The sequence below is a fragment of the Channa argus genome, chromosome 3 (genome assembly GCF_033026475.1).
Source record: "Channa argus isolate prfri chromosome 3, Channa argus male v1.0, whole genome shotgun sequence".
In the NCBI taxonomy this organism is placed as follows: Eukaryota; Metazoa; Chordata; class Actinopteri; order Anabantiformes; family Channidae; genus Channa; species Channa argus.
In genome coordinates, this window is record NC_090199.1 from 26,844,693 (window position 1) to 26,863,930 (window position 19,238).

At 41.0% G+C, this 19,238-nt stretch overlaps 1 protein-coding gene across 35 annotated transcripts in view; it reads left to right on the forward strand.

The window, feature by feature from the left end:
* The window catches only part of LOC137123971 (regulating synaptic membrane exocytosis protein 1-like), a 58,176-nt gene extending 44,119 nt beyond the window's left edge, over positions 1–14,057 (forward strand). For 10 of the 35 annotated variants that reach the window (XM_067498450.1, XM_067498451.1, XM_067498454.1 and 7 more), the window contains 14 exons: positions 864–983; positions 1,746–1,835; positions 2,620–2,697; positions 3,202–3,267; positions 3,844–3,957; positions 4,346–4,452; positions 5,029–5,132; positions 5,281–5,441; positions 9,028–9,242; positions 10,930–11,074; positions 11,401–11,513; positions 11,620–11,721; positions 12,042–12,181; positions 12,296–14,057. In XM_067498450.1, the coding sequence (XP_067354551.1) occupies positions 864–983; positions 1,746–1,835; positions 2,620–2,697; positions 3,202–3,267; positions 3,844–3,957; positions 4,346–4,452; positions 5,029–5,132; positions 5,281–5,441; positions 9,028–9,242; positions 10,930–11,074; positions 11,401–11,513; positions 11,620–11,721; positions 12,042–12,181; positions 12,296–12,514 (1,774 nt within the window). In that variant the 3' untranslated portion in view covers positions 12,515–14,057. Of the gene's footprint in view, positions 1–863; positions 984–1,745; positions 1,836–2,619; positions 2,698–3,201; positions 3,268–3,843; positions 3,958–4,345; positions 4,453–5,028; positions 5,133–5,280; positions 5,442–5,675; positions 5,829–8,282; positions 8,951–9,027; positions 9,243–10,929; positions 11,075–11,400; positions 11,514–11,619; positions 11,722–12,041; positions 12,182–12,295 lie in introns of those variants that run through there. The other 25 variants (XM_067498460.1, XM_067498465.1, XM_067498466.1 and 22 more) reach the window with 16 other exon arrangements.
* The last annotated feature ends 5,181 nt before the right edge of the window (positions 14,058–19,238 follow it).

Genomic DNA, 19,238 nt, shown 5'->3' on the forward strand with positions numbered 1-19,238 from the left:
TGCTCCATCACTTTGTTCCCTAAAAATGTTTGAGCAACAATGATGAGGTAAAGAAATACATTTTTTCCTTAACCCTGAATCTTGGCCTTCTGCTTCGATGAGGCCAACAGTTTGTGTTTTTGAAAAATAAGTGTCTTGACAATTATTGAAAGACACAGCATGTAAATTTAATAATTGTCAGCATTTTGAATACTTCTAGCATCATTGCAAAACGTACTTTTACGTTGCAAATATAACTAATAGCATTGTACAATTAGCATTATTGGACGTGTAGGATCTACAATCCTTGGAGTTTTGAACCATACGATTAAGTTACAACATCTGCTAGAGCAATTTTATCAGTTTTTGTAAGTCATCTAAACTATGGAAACTATGAAACTAATGCGATTTAAATGTACACACCTACATCTACTATAGCTTGGCTTTCTAGCTGCACACCACCCCAACTGGCTTTAGATCTGTAGATTTTATTATACAATCAGAATAACATATAATCTTCCTAAAGGTATGTGTCGGGAGAGAGGAGCTATCCCTATCTCCGATGTCCCCGGAAACACCACACACAGTACGCTGCAGGCAGACAAGCGGGCACATTTCTACTCAGAGACAATCCAGTTCGATCCTCCGTTCTTTCGTAAAATAACATTGAGAAGAAACCACATTTTATGTTGTACCACAGTGTGAATGCTGCTTTTTTTCTCCCCTGGTTATTTGCAAGAACCCTACCTTGTGTCCTCCCCATCATTGATTTACAGCATTCTCTACTTATTTCTGTCAGTTGCATGTGTCATTTTTGTTGACCTTTGCCTTTCTTTGCACGGGGTTCTTTCCCCACCTGCTCGGGCGGGGTTTTTGGCATACAGCTCCACCCTCCCTGCATGCCTAAAGAGCAAACCGCCCCACAGACAGGAAGGGGGCAGTACCATGCCTCGTAGCATCCTTACACACCGTGTACTCAGGTTCACCGATGAGGTCACAGTTAGGTAAGAACACACCCATTTCCTGCATCAAAACCTCCATCTATCTCACACCAACCGAGCCCTTTTCTCTCTCCTTTTATTGCTTGACAACACATAGCCGAGGCTCATGCACACACAGGCACAGGCAGAGCACTGTGCACAGAGTAAACTTGCTCAAACCTCATGAAATCTGTGTCAGTGCATCTTGCCTGAAAACCTTATGTGCAATATCATGCAATGAAGGGAGCCATCCATCTATTGAAAGCGTTGTCAGTGACTAGCATTACATGATGAATATACAGCTGTGGGTGTACTGTATGCAGCAACACTGGTTGCACTCCTCTCCTCTTCACTTATTCACGTCCTCTCACACACACACACACACTTACAAGCAGTCCCCTTTCCCAATTAGACCTGGTTCCCATGGCAACTCACCAACCTTCCATCTCAGTGGTCTCACACTGTATGGCCACGAGGAATGACTGGCTATGATAAATGGAGATACAGCATCAGAGCCATTACATGTTACTGCACTGTCTGATGACATCCCCTTTTCTCTCTTTGTCTCTCCTTCTGCCTCTCTTTTTGTAACATTACACCTCACTGTCCTCCATTCTCACACACACCGCTTTCTTTTCTCTGCCTCCCACTCGTCAATCTTTTGTTCTCACTCCCATCTCCCTGGCACCTTTTGTTCACGTCCTCTGTCCTCGTACATCTCGTCTCCATCTCTGTTTCTCTCTCTATCTCGATTTATCTTTCTGCTGCCATGTTGTGGCGGTGCAGCGACCTGCAGCCCTCGTTGGACAGAGTCAGGAGTGCCAGCAGCACTTGTCTGAGACCAGACACCAACTTCCACTACCCTGACAGAGACAGGTATAAAAAGAAGATAAACACACATAAATTCACACATAACATGAATCTAGTTCATTTTGAATGCACAAGATTTTGTCTTTTGAAGATGAATTGAGCAGAAATAATTGCAGGCTCAGCTGAAATAGTCTGAACTCATAGCTTTCAAATCACTAGCTCCGTGACCACATTATTTATTGTTTCATTCATTTGGGGCATTGAATACGATGTCTTCACTCCAGTTCATGTCATGCATCTGTTTCATATGTGAATGAATTCCCCATTGCATGGTGTCATTTTGGAGCCTTTAAAATATCTTTCAAGAGAAAAGATAATTCAAAAAGGTTTGGGATTGGATACCGTACCAGAAAAAGAATTTAAATACTGACAGCTGTTGTTGTGTGGTTTTCATTAAGATATTTTGGGGAAGTGCATCTATTTGTTTTTCTCCTGAGAGTTCAGTGTGAAAATGGATGCCATTGTTCGATCTGTCCACTAAATATGAAGCAGAAGCCTTTAGATGGTTAGCTTAGCTACGCACAGAGGCTGGAAACAGAGATAAACATTTAGCCTGTCTCAGGCCAAAGATAATAAAAGTCATGGTGCCCAACTATTACTAACTGTTTCCCGGTTGTAGCTTCATATTTACTGTACAGACATGAAAATATGAGCAGTGCTCATATTGCTGACCTTACATCACACATTTAAGTCAAGTCAAGGTGAATTTTGACTGATGTTCCATGACTCACAACCTCCCCTGGTGTTTCCATCTTGGGATGCATTTCCTCCCACCTCCTCACCCCTTTAGGTGCTCCACCTCTTTGCCCAGCAAGACTCCCCCAAGTCCCAGGATCTTAGTAGAACATGTGGCCCCTGAGGAAGACAGGTATACCGAGCCTGTCCCCCTCTGTCCTGCCTATACCCTTGAAGCATGCCAAAGATCTGCTTGTTTGCTTGTACCTCGCTGACCCAACCTTCTAAAAAAAATCTATCCTGCGGCCCGGAGTTCGTCATTTAGATGATAGTGCTGCCCGAATCTTGTGACCAGCACCATTTATTTCCCTTTTCCTGTAAATATTTGTGTTCTAAGCCTGTGCAATCCCTCTTTTATTCCGCTGCACCTGCTCTTTCTGCTGAGTGCCTGTTCTGAATTTCCCCTTTCTCTACCTTAAAAGCACTTTCTCTACTATAACATTGTTGCTGTCAGATTTTTAAAAAGTGTATGGAGTTTCCAGTTTACTGCTATATTCTTTTATAAGTAAAAACAAGTCTTGGTGTGAGCTTTCTGCAACATATCAGTCAATATTTACTTTTACCATTCTATCATCCACCGTCCTCCATGTCATATGTGATTTCTTCTTTTTTGTGTAATTGCTGTTTGCTGAAACAGGCAGTGTAGCAATTTATCCAGTCTGAACTGTCACATGGGCAGCAAAAAGAGCCTTGAGGGGGACAGGTAAGATCATTAATTCATTCGTTCATTTGTTTATCTCCTCTTATTAGTGCCACCCCTCCTCTTCTCTTCGGAGGGATGACATCTGTTACTGGTCCCGAATATTGATTTTGAGGGGGAGGTGGATTGGTTTTGATTCTCATGCTAGTGCTAGCTTTAGTTGTGTATTGTAACCTATTAGGCCTAATGCGCCTCCAAATATCCAGGCCCAACATGAAACTACAGTCGGCAGCAATGTAGCTTAGCACGGCTAATCAGCTACGACTAACCTGGCTGTGTACATCTGCTAAAATCCATTTAAAGCTTTTCCTTTAATTTACAGTTGTTTAATTTAGTTTACTTTTCCTTTAATTTACAAGACTTGTTAGGTCTAAGCATATTTCACATGGTAGATTGTTGATTATGCAACAATTAACTTGTCTGTTTATATGAAATCATCTTTTCATCTTCACGAACACACGCGCAGATCCCTGAAAAGCACGAAACTATATTATTTTCATTATTTTCATTTTGTTGTATTTATATGGTTTTATGTTTTCATTTCTTTTTTATTTCCCGGTGCCTGACTATTGATGGTAGTCGTATCCAGCCTACCTCTATCCTAAGGGGTAGCAGGGGGAGAGAGGGCCCATTGAGGCCCTTCAGCCAGACAGCCCTGGCTGGGTCTTGCCCAAACTCACCACGACTGGACAGGTGCATGCTATATGTCATAGTATAATTTGTGCTTTCACCAAGCTTTCAAAAAGCACAAATTATGTTATTTTCAGAGTTAAGATTAACCTGTGTACAGGGTCTGATTTTACAAGGTGACCAGGACTGTTAATAGTTATTATATAGTTATTTAAGTTAATATGTAAATTCATGGTTCTTATTTTAGCATTAGTGCCAGTTATTTTACTTTCTCCTGAATCTGGTTTAGTCCTCTCTTAATTTGACCTTTGACCTTTAGTGCTGACCTCAGTTTGTGGATACTTTAATGTTGTTCAATGTTGTTGTGTATATCTGAGTTATTGTTTTGTGCTAATAGGTTGTTATATGTTCTTTCCTTTCTCCTTTGTGCATCTGTGTTGCATTCTGTTAGATCACACCCCCATGGCGGCCCCTCTCCTCCAACAGGGACTCCCTCATCAGGTCGCAGGGGCAGGCAGCTGCCACAGCTCCCTGCAAAAAGCAGCAGTATAGAGCAAGGTACGTTCTGTGGGGTCGGTGAAGTCATGAGTTTTAACCAGATGAAAAACAGTCACAGCTGTTCTCTGTGTTCACATACTGTACATATTTACCTACCATATCTAGCAAAACATGAATTATAATACTGAACGTTTGGCCTTTTTGACAAGAATTTAGCAATGGGACAACTTCTTAAAGATGCTTTTTGTTTTGCTTGGTTTAGCTAATGGTTGAGTTTCATAGATTTGACTAAAATGTGTTTTAAAGTATTGACAGTTACAGTTGGTAAAATAATAATTATGTATCCAACTTATAACACTTTAGTAAAACCAGTCCAGGGGTTAGTTTCCAGTTTGTTCGCAGGCTAATTTTGAGCATTGCTGTCTGATGCTCCTAGCCTCCACCATGTGAACATCATGCCCCATCTAGTGTTCAAAATCTAATCCTGCATCCTCAACATAGTCAGTGTAGACTATTGAGGACACAGCAATGTGTCTCATTTCACCTAGTTTCGTTTTTTCTTTTTCTGCCTTTGACTTTTTCTGTCCATGTCCTTCATATCTTATATATGTTATACTCTTTTTGTTTTTGTCTTAGCTCTTGCCGTAGAGGAGCGAGCCCGACAGCTGCAGATGAAAGTACATTCCTACCGGCCTTCAGCCTCCCATGACCCTGAGACAGACCTCAAGACAAAACGGGAGGTCAGCTACCATTTACCCTAGACGTTCCTTCAAAAAAATCCCTACCTTCGTGTTGATACGCACTTTTTTTTTAATCCTCATTTTCTCATCTTAACATTATTCCCCTCTGCCATCAATTAGTTTCTCATTGTTGTGATTGTTTCTGTAGATGTACGCAGAACAGAGGCGTAGCAGTGACAACATGTCAGCGAGATCATCAGACAGTGATATGAGTGATGTGTCGGCCCTCTCCCGTGCCAGCAGTGCCTCCCGCCTCAGTAGCACCAGCTACATGTCTATCCAATCAGAAAGACCCGGTGGACGCCTTAGGTGAGTCCTTATTGGTTAGGCATTCTGCATAAGCTCTTTAAATTGAAGCTGTTTGGTTTTTTTAACTGCATGCCAATCACTGTGTCTTTCTGTTTTATTTGCGCATGCCGACCGCTGCCTGTCTCTGTCGTTCTGCATGCTTTGTCATTTCTGCACTCACAAACACGCACACAACAACAATAACACATGGACACATAAAATGAATGATGGGAATCCAAACAAACCTGGACTTAGATCCAAGTCGTTAGAGGAGGAGAAGAAAGACAGGAGGATCTCGTGGGAGGTAAACGGAGAGGAGGAGAGGAGGAAAGCAACAGGAAAGAGGCGTTTCTCAGAGGAGTTGAAGCGCAGGAGACACACTGTGGCAGGGGACACGAGGGAGTCCAGGTAAAGATCAATAGACGGCGAATCCACTGATTACAGCAGACGATCCATAAGATAATAGAAATTATACACACATACTCATACATATGCATGTACACTTTGAGAGACTATTACCAGTAATACATCGCGTGAAAAAAGGCCCTACATTAGGAATAACAGTGAAAAAAAGAATAGGATGCTGGTTTTCTGAATGTATTAAGCCTCACAGTAAGAAGTTTCTGGGTTTTAATCAGACAGCAAGATATGGAGTTTCTCTGTGGAGATGGGAGGTTCTGGCTGTACGTGTATGGATTTACCCAGAGTCCAGAGACATACAGGTTAGGAGAAGTGGCAATTCTAAATTGCCCATAGTTGTGAATGTCAGTCTCTGTGTGTCAGTCCTGTGATAGACTGGTGTCACCGCGTCTATCACAGATTCACACATAGAGAAAGCGACGATTGACATTCACATTTTCACCTACAGTCACTAAATTAACTTAATGTGCAGCATAGATAATAGTTGGAAGTGAATTATAGGTAATATATAACAGATGTGTACGTATTTGTGAGGTCTACCAAGCGTGGGTTTCCTCTGGGTTCTTCAGTTTCCTCCCACAATCCAAAAACCTGCATGTTAGCTTAATTGGAGACTCTGAATTGCCCATAGGTGTGAATGTGAGTGTGAATGATACAGATAATGAATAGATGGCTTAACGGTATTTATTAGTGGACAGGATAGTGGGCTTTTCAGTTTTGGAAAGAAATAAAATCAAGGTTGCTGTCATGTTGAGCAATATCAGAATCAAATATCAGAATCAGATTTCCAAAGATTTGCAACCCTCAGGAGTTTATTTATAAGCATAATTATAAGCACATTTTAAATGCACCAATTACAAGCATAGAAGTTTTTCACATTTTGCTTTTGCATCAGAAGCTACACAGTGCGCATGAATTTGTTAGGGATTTAATGTCTCACTTATGGACTCGTGGTTCGTGGAACGTGCTTCCTTAATGTTACAAGGTTAGTTTTAAGGTTCAGGTTGGATGTTGTGCCAGTCTCACATTTAGCTTAATTCAAAATCAGTCTTATTGAAATGTAGTACTACACTATTTTAAACTGTCTGCGACGAGTTTCCCATTTTCAAGGTGCTGTTACACTGATTAACAAAGAAAACCATTTAGGGGCAATGTTGTGAACTGAGGACTTGAATGAGTAGAACTATTTAAATGTGAATGTGAATGAATTTGGAAAATCTGAAGAGTTAATGTTGGTAAAGAAATTAATTAATCAATAAAAGTTACAATTTTTAATGATTAAAACTCCAAATTTGTCTTAACCAAACGCTCGTTGAAATCACAGCTAAGCTGAAAAAGAGCAGGTAAACCGCAAAAACCTCATGCTCTCACAGAATATAAATATGAACCTGTCTGACCAGTAGCAATTTGTTGACAGTGACAAATGACATTAGCCCAGTGGTCCTCAGTGAGCCAGGTGGTGATATAGTACAGCTTATTAGCCGGCTAATGTATTGAGCACATTGTGGGGTGGGGGGTACACCTTCAGCCCCACAGACCTTCACACACTTTCTGGAGAAGGCTGGGTAATGTACACTCAAGCTAAAGAGTACGGTTATAGAAAAACATGCAAAGAGTATTAAAAAGTCAATATACAACAGATCCATCACATGGATGCAGCAAAAAGAGCAACAGACAGTTTGCAGGATGATGAAGAAAGAGACTAAATATTCCTCTGACTTTGCACAGTGGTCTCAGATCAGTTTTTTTGAGCAGAGCTCTGGCTTCTAATTCGGCTGTGATCAGACACACCGAAAAACAGACAGTGGAGTCCATTTAAAAAAAAAAACTGCCCAGACGATTTTAGGAGGCCTGTAATTTAGCTTATCTATAATTCAGACAAGGGATCTGTTTTTAGAGAGACGGGTATGAATTAGTAATCTAGTGATGTAAGAGGACGGCTGGCCTCGACCCGGTTTTCATAATATCTGTATTCAGTGGATACCCTAACATCTGCTGCGGTCTATTTAGGTGGCGTTAGCCAGAAACAACACATCAGACCTATCTTATGTTTTCTTTGACCTTTGCTTTTCAATCCATAATTGATAATATATCCAGTGTACAACACTGCTCCTCATTCATTTCTAATGATTTCTTGAATGTAGATAATTTTTGAAGAACGAATTATTGCCTTTTCTTGACTTTTGTTTGCATATATAGAAAAACTTGTTGGATGAAAACATTGTGTTATAAAAAGTAGACCTTTCAGAATAAGACAAATCCCGAGCAATTCATACTGAACATAATAGAAAAATATACAATTTCTAGGCAAAAATAGTATGTTACAGATATATCATACTGTACATTATTGCTCACTTTGCGCTATTTCAGATTTTTTTGTCATAATGTCATTTGTGATTATGTGTGTATTTGTGTTTGTGTAATCCACAATGCATGTCTCAGATCCCTTCTTGCATGCATCCTGTGCTGTGACTGCCTGGACCCCCGCCATCTGCCAGACCTGGATCCTCCCCTCCCACCTTGCTCCTTCGCTGCACGCCCTTCCCTAACCCCTCTCCAGGTGGCAGTGGAGAGGCCTCAAACTACCCTCCCTATTCCCAGCTGTTCCCCGGCTCCCCCAGGCCACTGGACCATTGCTGTCAGGGGGGCGGAGGGAGTGGAGAGTGTGGGAGATAGAGCTAGTGTAGCCGGGATCTCCTGCAGCACTTTGACCCTCTCTGAGGGGAGGGACAGGCAGCAGCTCCTCCGAACCCCTGTCAGGCAGCCTCGAGAGCTGCGCAGATACGGCTCACATTTAGTGGCTTGTTTGAGAAGAATTAACTTTAGTACATGACATTATCTGCATTATTTCATTCTGAGTTGAGCCTTTCTTTAATTAGATATTTTGTTTCTAGAGCTCTTTGGCCTTAAAGACACATCACACATCAAACATCAACCCACCAAATACCAAGATTAAGTCTCACGTTATTTGATATAGGGAGATGATTTGTCAGTAGTATGCCATTATCATTACCTTTTTTTTATGATTAAACATTGTTATATTACTGTTAGATTTGTCATCATTCACCTTTCTGTTATCCGTGCGGTTTCCCTGTTCTGCTAAAATGAAGGTACAGTATAGACCTGACAGCAACCTTCCTCCCCCCTCTCATATCACACAATTTCACTCAATGTCTTCCTTCTCCAGTCGGCAGATGAGATCGATGGGCGGCAGCATGCTAAAGAGCTCCAGCGTCAGCGGAGAGATCTACACCCAGGAGCGAACCGATGGCAGCCAATCAGACACGGCGCTGGGCACAGTGGGTGGCGGCAGCAAGAAGAGACGCTCCAGCCTCAGCGCACGAGTGGTGGCCATCGTTGGCAACCGTCGGAGCCGCAGCACTTCACAGATCAGCGGGCCTGGTGAGTTGCCATGGCAAACGTTCTCAAACGTTCATTGGCGACTTTATTTCTAGCCAGTTAGAAATGTGGCAAATTTTACACTCAAAATTCGGATGCAAACTGAACATTATTACACACATTATTATTACACATTTTAGATTAGTCCATTTTAAGGATCCAACAAAAGTTTGACAGAAGTGTTTGAGTGTTGAATACATTACTGCTATACTAATGCAGACTGCACAAGGCTGAGTTATGACAGGGTTTCTGTATCCAATAGTGTGTCAGGTTTTTATTTTTGACCTGCGGTTTCACCTGCAGTCTGTGTCTGTGAGCTGTGGCTTCACTAAATTAAATGACTTCCTTTCACGCAGAGACAGTTGGTAGAGACCGGAAAAAAAAAAATGCCCTCAGCAGCAAGGACCACAAACTGCAAGTGTCCTTTTGTTCTGTAGGAGACTGACCTCTGTTGCCTCACAATCAAATAATAGGTTTCAGACAGTTTCAGAGCACTGAGAGACCCTCGCAATTCAGCTCCCAGGGACACAAGGTCGACATCCACTTTGTCCACAGAGGGGGTGCAAGAGCCACGATAAAAGCTCCGTCTTTGCAGTGAATGTAAAAAGCTATTAGAGAACATTTGGCCCAAGGGGGGGTCTCTCATTTATATCTATATATATACAGAGAGAGAGAGAGAGAGAGAGAGAGACTTTAATTTGAAAAGTTGTTTCGGTTCATGACACTTGAGAGCACAAACAGAGAGCAGACAGAGAGTGTTATGTAATAATTATTGATGTATTAACACTCCTGTCCAGTACGTCTGCTGGATGTAAAGATTCATCTCACGCTTAGCATGTGCAGGACAGAAATGCACCATTATTGTCCTTACACCAAACGAGCCAACATAATGAGTCAGGAGGTGGGCGCACCCCAGTCCACGATGCCACAGTGTTGTTAGGATTGTTTTTCTCTCCAAACATTTCCTGTTTCCGCTGATTACCAGATATAGTAAGGCATGGGTGTGACTTTGGCTTTGCTTCAGAGGCAGATCACAGTCCTTATAAAAACAGTATCTGTGGGCTATCTTGTGATTTTTTTGACTTCCTCCATCCTCTAGTGAATGGCTCACTTTTATCCCGCTGATAAATGAGTTCTGGAAGTGGGTCTGTTTTTTTTTTTTTTTTTTTTTTTTCTGTTTCCAACTAAAACAAGGAAATGATTCTCTTAATGCTGATAGCCTGGGACTTTCTATGGTAAGAAATAAAACGATTTTGTGGGGCAGCAGCACTCCACAGACAACTACCCAGCTTATGAAAACATTTCTTCATTGTCCTCTGTGGCTCTGGAGAAAGAATAATCCTGCAGATATCAGGGAATGTTATTGGGGTTATCTGGGCTTGAGTTTGGAGGGTACAAATTTATAATGAAAATATGTGGTACAAACGTAGTGTGGGTTTTTTTAAGGTTACAGGTGTCAGAGAGGGTCCAGTTAAATGTGCTTTGAGTAGCATTCTGGGGAATATAGGATCCTGCATATTAGGGTGATACTGGTCAGTTGAATGGCTTCACTTGTTTCATTACACATAACTTACTTAAACTCACTCAGGGCAACACAGAGCTCGCCACATAAAGGTAAAAAAGAAATTTACTTCTGCAGATTCTCTGACCGCATCATTGTGATGTTTCCTTTCACCCTTTGTTCATCTAGAGGGGAAGAGTAAGAAGGAGAAGGGTGCACCTATCCAGAGGAGCACAGAGACTGGCATGGCAGTGGAGCTGACCAGGAACATGAGCCGCCAGCCCAGCAGGGAGTCCAACAATGGCAGCATGAACAGCTGCAACTCTGAGGGGAAGTTAGTGAAGCAAACTCTTCCTGCTTTTGTCACTTTACATCAGCAATCTACACACACTCTTCATATGCTTCTTCCATCATTGTAAAATGATCCAGCTGTGGTGTGTGGACATTCATTATTTTTTGGTTTTTCACAAAGCTACCTTGCCCTGAAATGATGATCAAACACAAACTGTGACGGCATCACATTGGTGTTTTCCATGATACATTATCAACTAAGACAGTTTCCAAAGTGTGTTTTTTTCTCTCTAAATAATCAACAGCAGCAAATGGCTTCTTATCAAGTTTGGTGGAATTCAAACTATATGTCTGTGTTTCCTGTGTTAGTTTGATCTTCTCTGGAGTAAATCTGGGGGCCAGCAGTCAGTTCAGTGATTTCCTGGATGGTCTGGGACCAGCTCAGTTGGTGGGCAGACAAACACTGGCCACTCCTGCCATAGGTAAGATACAGCTGATCTGGTGATGCTGCTCTTTCCAGCACCTTTAGCTCCACTGTGCCACTATCACTGATCTCCTCCGCTTGTATCATGTTCATGTGTTTCCCAGGTGACATCCAGATTGGTATGATGGAGAAAAAGGGCCAGCTGGAGGTAGAAGTTATCAGAGCTCGGGGACTCGTACAAAAGCCAGGATCCAAATCCCTCCCTGGTAAGAACTTGATAGACCTTTATACACAAAAAAGAGCAACTAATCTCTCCCTCTTATGACATCAGTAATGAACTTTTTTCAAATTGTTATTCAATATTTATCTTAAATCCACTGTATCCAGTACATACACTGAACCAAAGCTCGCTCTATTCTTTTCCTTGCTGTGAACTTTTAACTAGCTGTAAGATGGGATGTACACAAATCCGCCGAAACCACTAGATGGTTTTGAAGTTGTCGCTGATCAGATCAGTAGATTATATTGATGGGATGCTATGTTTTCCACTAATGACCTTTTTTATTGCTATTGCTCTTCTTTCCAGCTCCATATGTCAAGGTCTATCTGCTGAATAATGGAGCGTACATAGCCAAAAAGAAAACCAAGATTGCACGGAAAACACTTGACCCACTGTACCAGCAAGCACTGCTATTTGAGGAGAGCCCACAGGGTAAAGTTTTACAGGTGAGAAGAAGATATATTTCTCTATCAGGTTTTATTTTTATTTTTGGTGGTAAAATATGTTTCAGCGGAAGGAAGTAGATCTGTGTAATTTGAAAGAAAATGACTTTCCTGCAGGTGATTGTATGGGGAGACTACGGCCGCATGGACCATAAAAGCTTCATGGGAGTTGCACAAATCCTGCTGGAGGAACTGGACTTATCAAGCACAGTCATTGGTTGGTACAAGTTGTTCCCACCGTCCTCTTTGGTGGACCCGACACTTGCCTCCATAACGCGACGAGCGTCCCAGTCATCACTTGACAGCTCCTCCGGGCCTCCGGGGATCCGATCCTAGTGGACCAACAACTCAACATCCCTCTGCAAGTCAAAAACTAATGAAACGTACTGTCGAGAGAAACATAATAAACAACAACAATCAGAAATAGTCATAGTGAGAAAGCTTTGTCGAGATCTGACAATCACTCCTGTCGCGGTTAATTTTGTCTGTTGTAGGGAGCGCCACATGTCAATGTTTCATATCCATTCAAAGGAAAATCTCATAATTTCTCTCTGTGTATGCTGAAGAAACAGGGCTGTTGACAGACAAGTAGTTCTTGAGGCGGGAGACATGTCAGAGAATCAAAATGAAGCAGGTTTTTACCTAATCATCAATAGCAAAGAAATGTATGTAAGCATCGGAATGTATGGACTCAAGACAGAGGTTATCATCCTCCACATGTGCAGGTGGCGCTGTCCTCTTTGCAGTGGCCTCATCCAGAATCCCAACAGCACCATAGCCGTGTGGGTATTCAGTCTGGAAGCACAGGGCCTTCTTCTGGTGCCTAGACCTTGGAGCCACATCACTGGTCCCTATCTCTCTGTCAAAAGATCCTCTTTTCAATATGTTTACCGTGGCCGCTCTGAAGCCACACAGTTTTAAGGGTGTTTGATTTTGGTGTTGATTTCTTCCCCCTTTGTTGCTACTGGCACCAAATGTTTTTACAGTGCGTAAAATGCTCATGAAAATATTTTTAGTCTGATGTGCATGGAGAGAAAAACAAAATGCAAGAGACACAAAAAAAAAAAAAAAAAAAAAAAGGATTTAAAACTAAGTCTGTTCAAAGTGTTATTCAAGAGAGTGGGGGTGGGGGACTGGTGATGACGGCACAGCTAAGATTTTTACACTTGACAGTGCGATTAGCATTCAGTGTTGTTTTCCTTGTTACACCACTGGCAATCATTTAGGCCAGTTGTCTTTGTATAGATGTATATTAGGCCTCTCAGGAGGTTGACCAATAAATACAATTTATGTCACTTTGAAATATTACAAGGTTACAACTTCACTGTAAAAAAAAAAAAAAAAAAAGTTAAAGACAAGTCTTTGTTCACCGAGATAGGACAGTCTAATTTTACACATTTTTTGGGGAGTGCATTCCCTCACCCCAGCATGTTCAAGGTTTTTATTCAATCCTCATTTTACATTCTTTTGAGACTTAAACACAAGCACAAAAGCTTGATTTTTTACAACAAAAAGTTTAACTTTTTGAAAAAAAAAACCCCCCACATAGTTTAAAAAAAGAAAAAAAGCAACAATCCCACTGGTTCAGCTAAATGTTTTGTCTAGTAATTAGCAGCAAACAAACAGAAAAGAAGAACTGCTCACAGTTTCATTCATGCATCTCCGTGAACGTGAAAACAACCAATCAGACTCTCTGACCTGTCGCGACATCGACGCCAATGCTCACCCTTAGTTTCTGCGCGCAGGCTCCTCCCACCACGAAAGGGGTGGGGCCAGCATGACTTTGGAACCTGGTTCCAAGCTGCATGCACATTTTTTTTTTGTAAAACGAAACAGATACAGAAAAAAAAAAAAGATACTGAACTAGATACATGTGTTAGTTCCACATACTGTAGGGCCGCTTGTATGTTGCATGCAGTTGTACAGTTTGCTCGTACTTGAATATTAAAGAGATAAAACCGAGAAACCGAAGCCATTCCCATTACACAAAGACATTTGAATCTAACTGCAGTCTATTCCACGTCCCTCAGTCTGGTGCTGAATGTCTCTAAACTAAATCCCACGATTACATTGATGTCTTTCCTCAACCCTCTGGAAGATGTACTGTACTGTACAGTAGTACTGAGCAGACCTCACAGCCTCTCTTACTGTTATTCCACTTCATAGTATACCTCCAAGGGGCTGAGATTATATATGAATAAATATGTATAAATCAGATCCACTTATATGGAAATATGAATTATGTTTCAACATAATGATTTCAGAAATGCCAACTCATGAACTGTTATAATAAGTTATATGAAGAATTAGCAGATGCACACTGTAAATACTCAACAGCCATTTACTGGGTTTTTATTAGGCTGAGTGATAAATGCAAAGGGGCCAAGTCATCCGATGAGGGGCGATTCATTTGTCATTAGGGACCACGCAGTGCAGTGGGACAGCACAGGGCGATGGACTTGGGTCACAAACGGACTAAAGGTGTCCCACTCCTCTAAAACACTTGTTGTGCTTCAAACCCAATGTCTGAACCCCGGCTGTTTTCAGTCCCACTTTAGAAGAGATGACTTTTCATTTTTATCATCTGGTGAAGCTGGTTTTTCCTTTTTTTTTTTTTTCTCCCCCCACTTTTCTTTGTCAGTATTAACAGGTTAAAAAAAAAATGCTGATTGTTTACAACTTCTGTGTTCCACTGAAACAAAAAGAAAAATAGAAAAAAGTAAAGCATTCACTGCAACATTTCTTGTTTGTATAACAGATGTGGCTCAAATGATGTGTATGTTTTATATTTTAAAAAAGTTCATTTTTATTATTTACAAATAAAAAGAATGTGTGGAAGAAAATTGCAACTGTGTCTATCAAGTCTCTACGCAAAAATAATCATATTTTTTATCATGTTCTCTGCCCACAATTACCTTTGACATACAGTCAAGTCAAAAAGTCACAGTTAAAAACTCATTTTAAAACTCATTGCCACGTTTGAGAGAATGGTAATATTTTCTGTATGCCCATAAATGTCCTCATCATTTGTCCGCTTCATTTGTTTTTCTCTGCGTCATGTACACGTTGAAAGCAGGATGCAGAAACATTACTTCCACTAATAAGATACAATTACATCATGTCCAGTTTTTTGTTTTGAAAATCAACATTGAAAATTACATAAATGTATTCAACCAGAAAACTACTCACTCAATAAAAGACTCATACTAATTGTAAATGTAATTTCATGACTGTGACCCTAAAATGACCAAAAGTGTCAAGTGGCTTCAGTACATTCCGTAGAGACAAGTTAGAAACTCTTTTAGCTGAATGGTAACAACAGGTAAAATGGCTGAACCTAGTTTAATGTCGTGTTCATGGGGCTGCTACAAGAAAAATAAGGAAAACACCATCAGATGTATTAGGATCCGTCCTCTGGACACTGTGAATGTCTGGATAGGACTTTGTTATAGGAGAAGATCACTAGTCATTATCAGAAACATCTGAACACACTGTCATGACAATCACAAGGGACATTTCAGTCAGGATGAAGTGAGCCACACTTTGAATTTGTTGTAATAAAAAAAAAAAAAGAATTCAGCTTTTGTAAAGTGGAGCTACTTAAAATTCACTTTACATTAAGGGCTTTACCTGTAAAAGGTGGAAGCTGTGAATACACGCAGAAGCTCATTTTAATTTTTTTTAAGATGTATGTGAAAATACGGCATTCAAAGCTGTATCAAAGGCAAGAACTTACATAGGCAACTGCGAAGGTATTTGGAAACTGAGCGGCTCTTTGCTGCTGGGAGCTGCAACCTGCTCTAAAAACTAAAATTTTGGCATTGGCAGTTTTCACCTGTTGAATTTTATACATTTTGTGCTAATTAAACAATTTAATTGTCTCACAGCTAATTATTATTTAGGTAATTATGACAGCACAAGGCCAGTGGTATTCTAGATTTTATTTACAGCCAACAAATCTCATAAAAAAAAAAAAAAACTTCTCAGATTGTAGCTTATGACTTTTTACTTTATTTACCTGGTTTGTCTTGAGTGCAGCAGTGTGGCTCATTGATATAATATGACGCTAAAGTCCAATTCTGTCCTCCTGTGAAAAAAAAAAAGAGAGTTTTATGTTGTTTGTACATTCGGCCAAAAAAAGATGACGGCACATTTCTTACCACTTGGCAACAGTATTTAACACGCCACCATGACGTACCATTCAACAGACTATGTCGAGCCATCAAAGTTTTTCAGGTGGTGGGTTGAAGAGGGGGGATGATTCACACAGGAGACAAGGGGTTTGAGTCAAGTGTGAGACAACAGCCACACGAACTAAATGCTGCTTTGTTTTGAGCTCTGACTTTCCGCACCAAAACTCAACCCCACACCCAAACAGTGAGTGGGCTGAATTTACTCAATCTGGGGATGGTAGTGTTTTTATCAGCAGCAGACGGTGGAAACCATTTGAAATTGCGAGTGCTTTTGTTAGTCGCTTTGGAAGTAAACAGGCGGCCTCTCACAGCCACATGCTCTTGCGTTTTTGCCCTCGAGCGTGGCACTAGTTTTACTTATCTGTTATATTGATCAGTCACTTCTCCCTTCCCATTAAAAGTGATCAATCGTCTTTACTTTCCATTGGATAATTGCACCAATGGAAAAAAAAAAAAAGGCTTTAAGGAAGTCTGAGCTCCTACACCAGGTACTCTGCTAATTACTGCTCCCTAATCAGTTTTCTCAGCTTAAAGAAAGGCTGTGCCTCCATTCATGCTCCTGCCTTTTAGTATAGATTCGATCCTTTCATTAACTAAAGGCTCTTCTTTCCCCATATGCTTTAGCTTTTCGCCAAAGAAAATCTTTTAATGCAGAGGTAGTTTTCTGGGTTTCTAACATAGTATTTGTTAATAAAAGCACATTCACAGCCGTACCACTGCAGTATTACACCATAACTCCCTGTCTCCAGTGGTGCTACCAAAGAGGAAGTTGAACCAATGTGGCCTCATGTGTAATCTCACATATGATACAGTGCAGCGGAGGGCTTGGGAGATTTATGATCCACAACCTCTCGTTAAATAAGCAGAGAGTCGCCGAAACAACATCTGCAGGCAATCTCAACACATCCTCCCACCAGTCTTGCCATGCCAGTCGGGGCCCCGGTTCCCCCTCGTCCCAGCAGCAGGGGTCGCGACCTTCGCGTACAAAATGTGGATAAGAAACCATGGTGGAAAAGAGAACCGCAGATCATACGAGTCACGGGGCCATGGTAAAATTTCCATGCTGCTCCCAGGAAGTGGAATAATCTTTCTTATCGGGTCAAAGGTCACACAGCAACGGAAACAGAAACCATGGGTGGAAGTGCAATACAAACATGTGCAGTTTAAATATTATCCATGCATATGGCGTTTCAAAAGAATCTGGCTAAAAGATTTAAACAAGTAAAAACCTTGGGATAAAAAAACTGAAACGACGAGGTTGCACTCTGTACTCTAACTGTTGTATGTGTTGAAGGTCCACGAGACTGGTGTCAGAAAGCATCTCACCATGTGACAAGACGAGAGATAACAGTTTCGAGGCTGTGGGCCAACTGTTGCTTTCACTTCAAGTGGAAATGTACAAGTTCCCCTTCTGCATTTGAAGTAACTGTTCACTCAAGTTTTTCTTACTTTCAGGTACATCCCCAAAACTCTATAGAGCCAACACAGCTGCATACTAAGCAGGCTGGACACCTGTCGATCATGGCCAGTATTACATTCCATGGTGGATAAATTGTTGTAGGAGGAAATTGTGTAGTATGTGAATTGTATGTAGTTCTAGTCATTTTCAATTTGTTTTTTGACTCTGTAATTGTCTGTTGTGTTTTTTGTAGTCGTTTGAGTCTGTAGTCTGTTTCTAGTTGCTTCGTTTGCTTTGTCCGTTTTATATTTGTCCTGAAACATTTTTTGTCCATTTTGGTTCTGGTTTTGGACAATTTAGTTTCTAGTCATTTTTTTTTGTGTGTCTTAGTCTTTTGATATTGTTTCGTTGTTTTGTATCTGTTTATATCTCTTTTATCTCATACTGTGCCTCTTTTGGATAGTTTAAGGCATTTTATTATTATTTTTGCACTTTTTATGAGTGTTTGTGATCGAGTGGATTTTATTTGAGCTCTTTCAAACAAGAAATATCAACTCTAACTTATAAAGGGCCTTGATGGGTTGCACCATTCAGCAATCCACTAAGTGGAACAAAGATGTGGATGAGTGGTGTAGTGTAATGTGTATAACACAACACGTCCCCACTTGAAAGCTGAATACGCTTGATTTACAAACCCTATATCCAGACAAAGCAACACTCTATCGAGGGGGGGGCCGGGCAGCATTTGGTTAGCCACCAAGGGCCACCTTGGTGCTGGTCCCAAGCCTGGATAAAATGGGAGGGTTGCAGCATGAAGTACATCCGGCGGCGGAACACGTTCGTCTGTGGTGACCCTTGAAGGGACAAGCCGAAAGCTGTTGTTTACGATGGTCTGTCTCTCTTCCATTGTTAACTGCTGTATTCTCACAGTTTTTATAGCAATACACTACTTTCTGCTGTACAATACTGTTGAAATAATGCTCTCGAGGGTATAGTACCACAGTGTGTTCCAGCACTACTTTTTCACAGTGAGGGGGTTGTAAGCAATCAAGATAAGTTGTGACACCTGTAGGAATTGGTAGCTTCAATTTTCATGGCTTGAACAACCTCCATTGCTGCAGAAAAGCTTTAAGCTGTTAACCCCTTTCTTGTTTCCTGAAAAAGGCCTTTTTGTGTAATTCTGAAAAGTACATTATTTTTCTGTTTTGGGTAACCGAACCATTTTTTTAACCTCTGGCCGTTCACCACTTACCTCTGTTTCCTTTTAAGAATTTGTGTTTTCACTTATTGTTGCATAATCACTCGTGACATTTGTACACATGACAACAGTCTTTCCTATTTTCGATCCCATTAAAGTTTTTTTTTTTTTCCCTGATCCAATTAAGTGCTTCAGTGTTTTTCTGATCTAATTTTCTATTACTGGTGATCAGATGGGCATGGGAAACCCAGCAAATCCAGTAAATGCGGA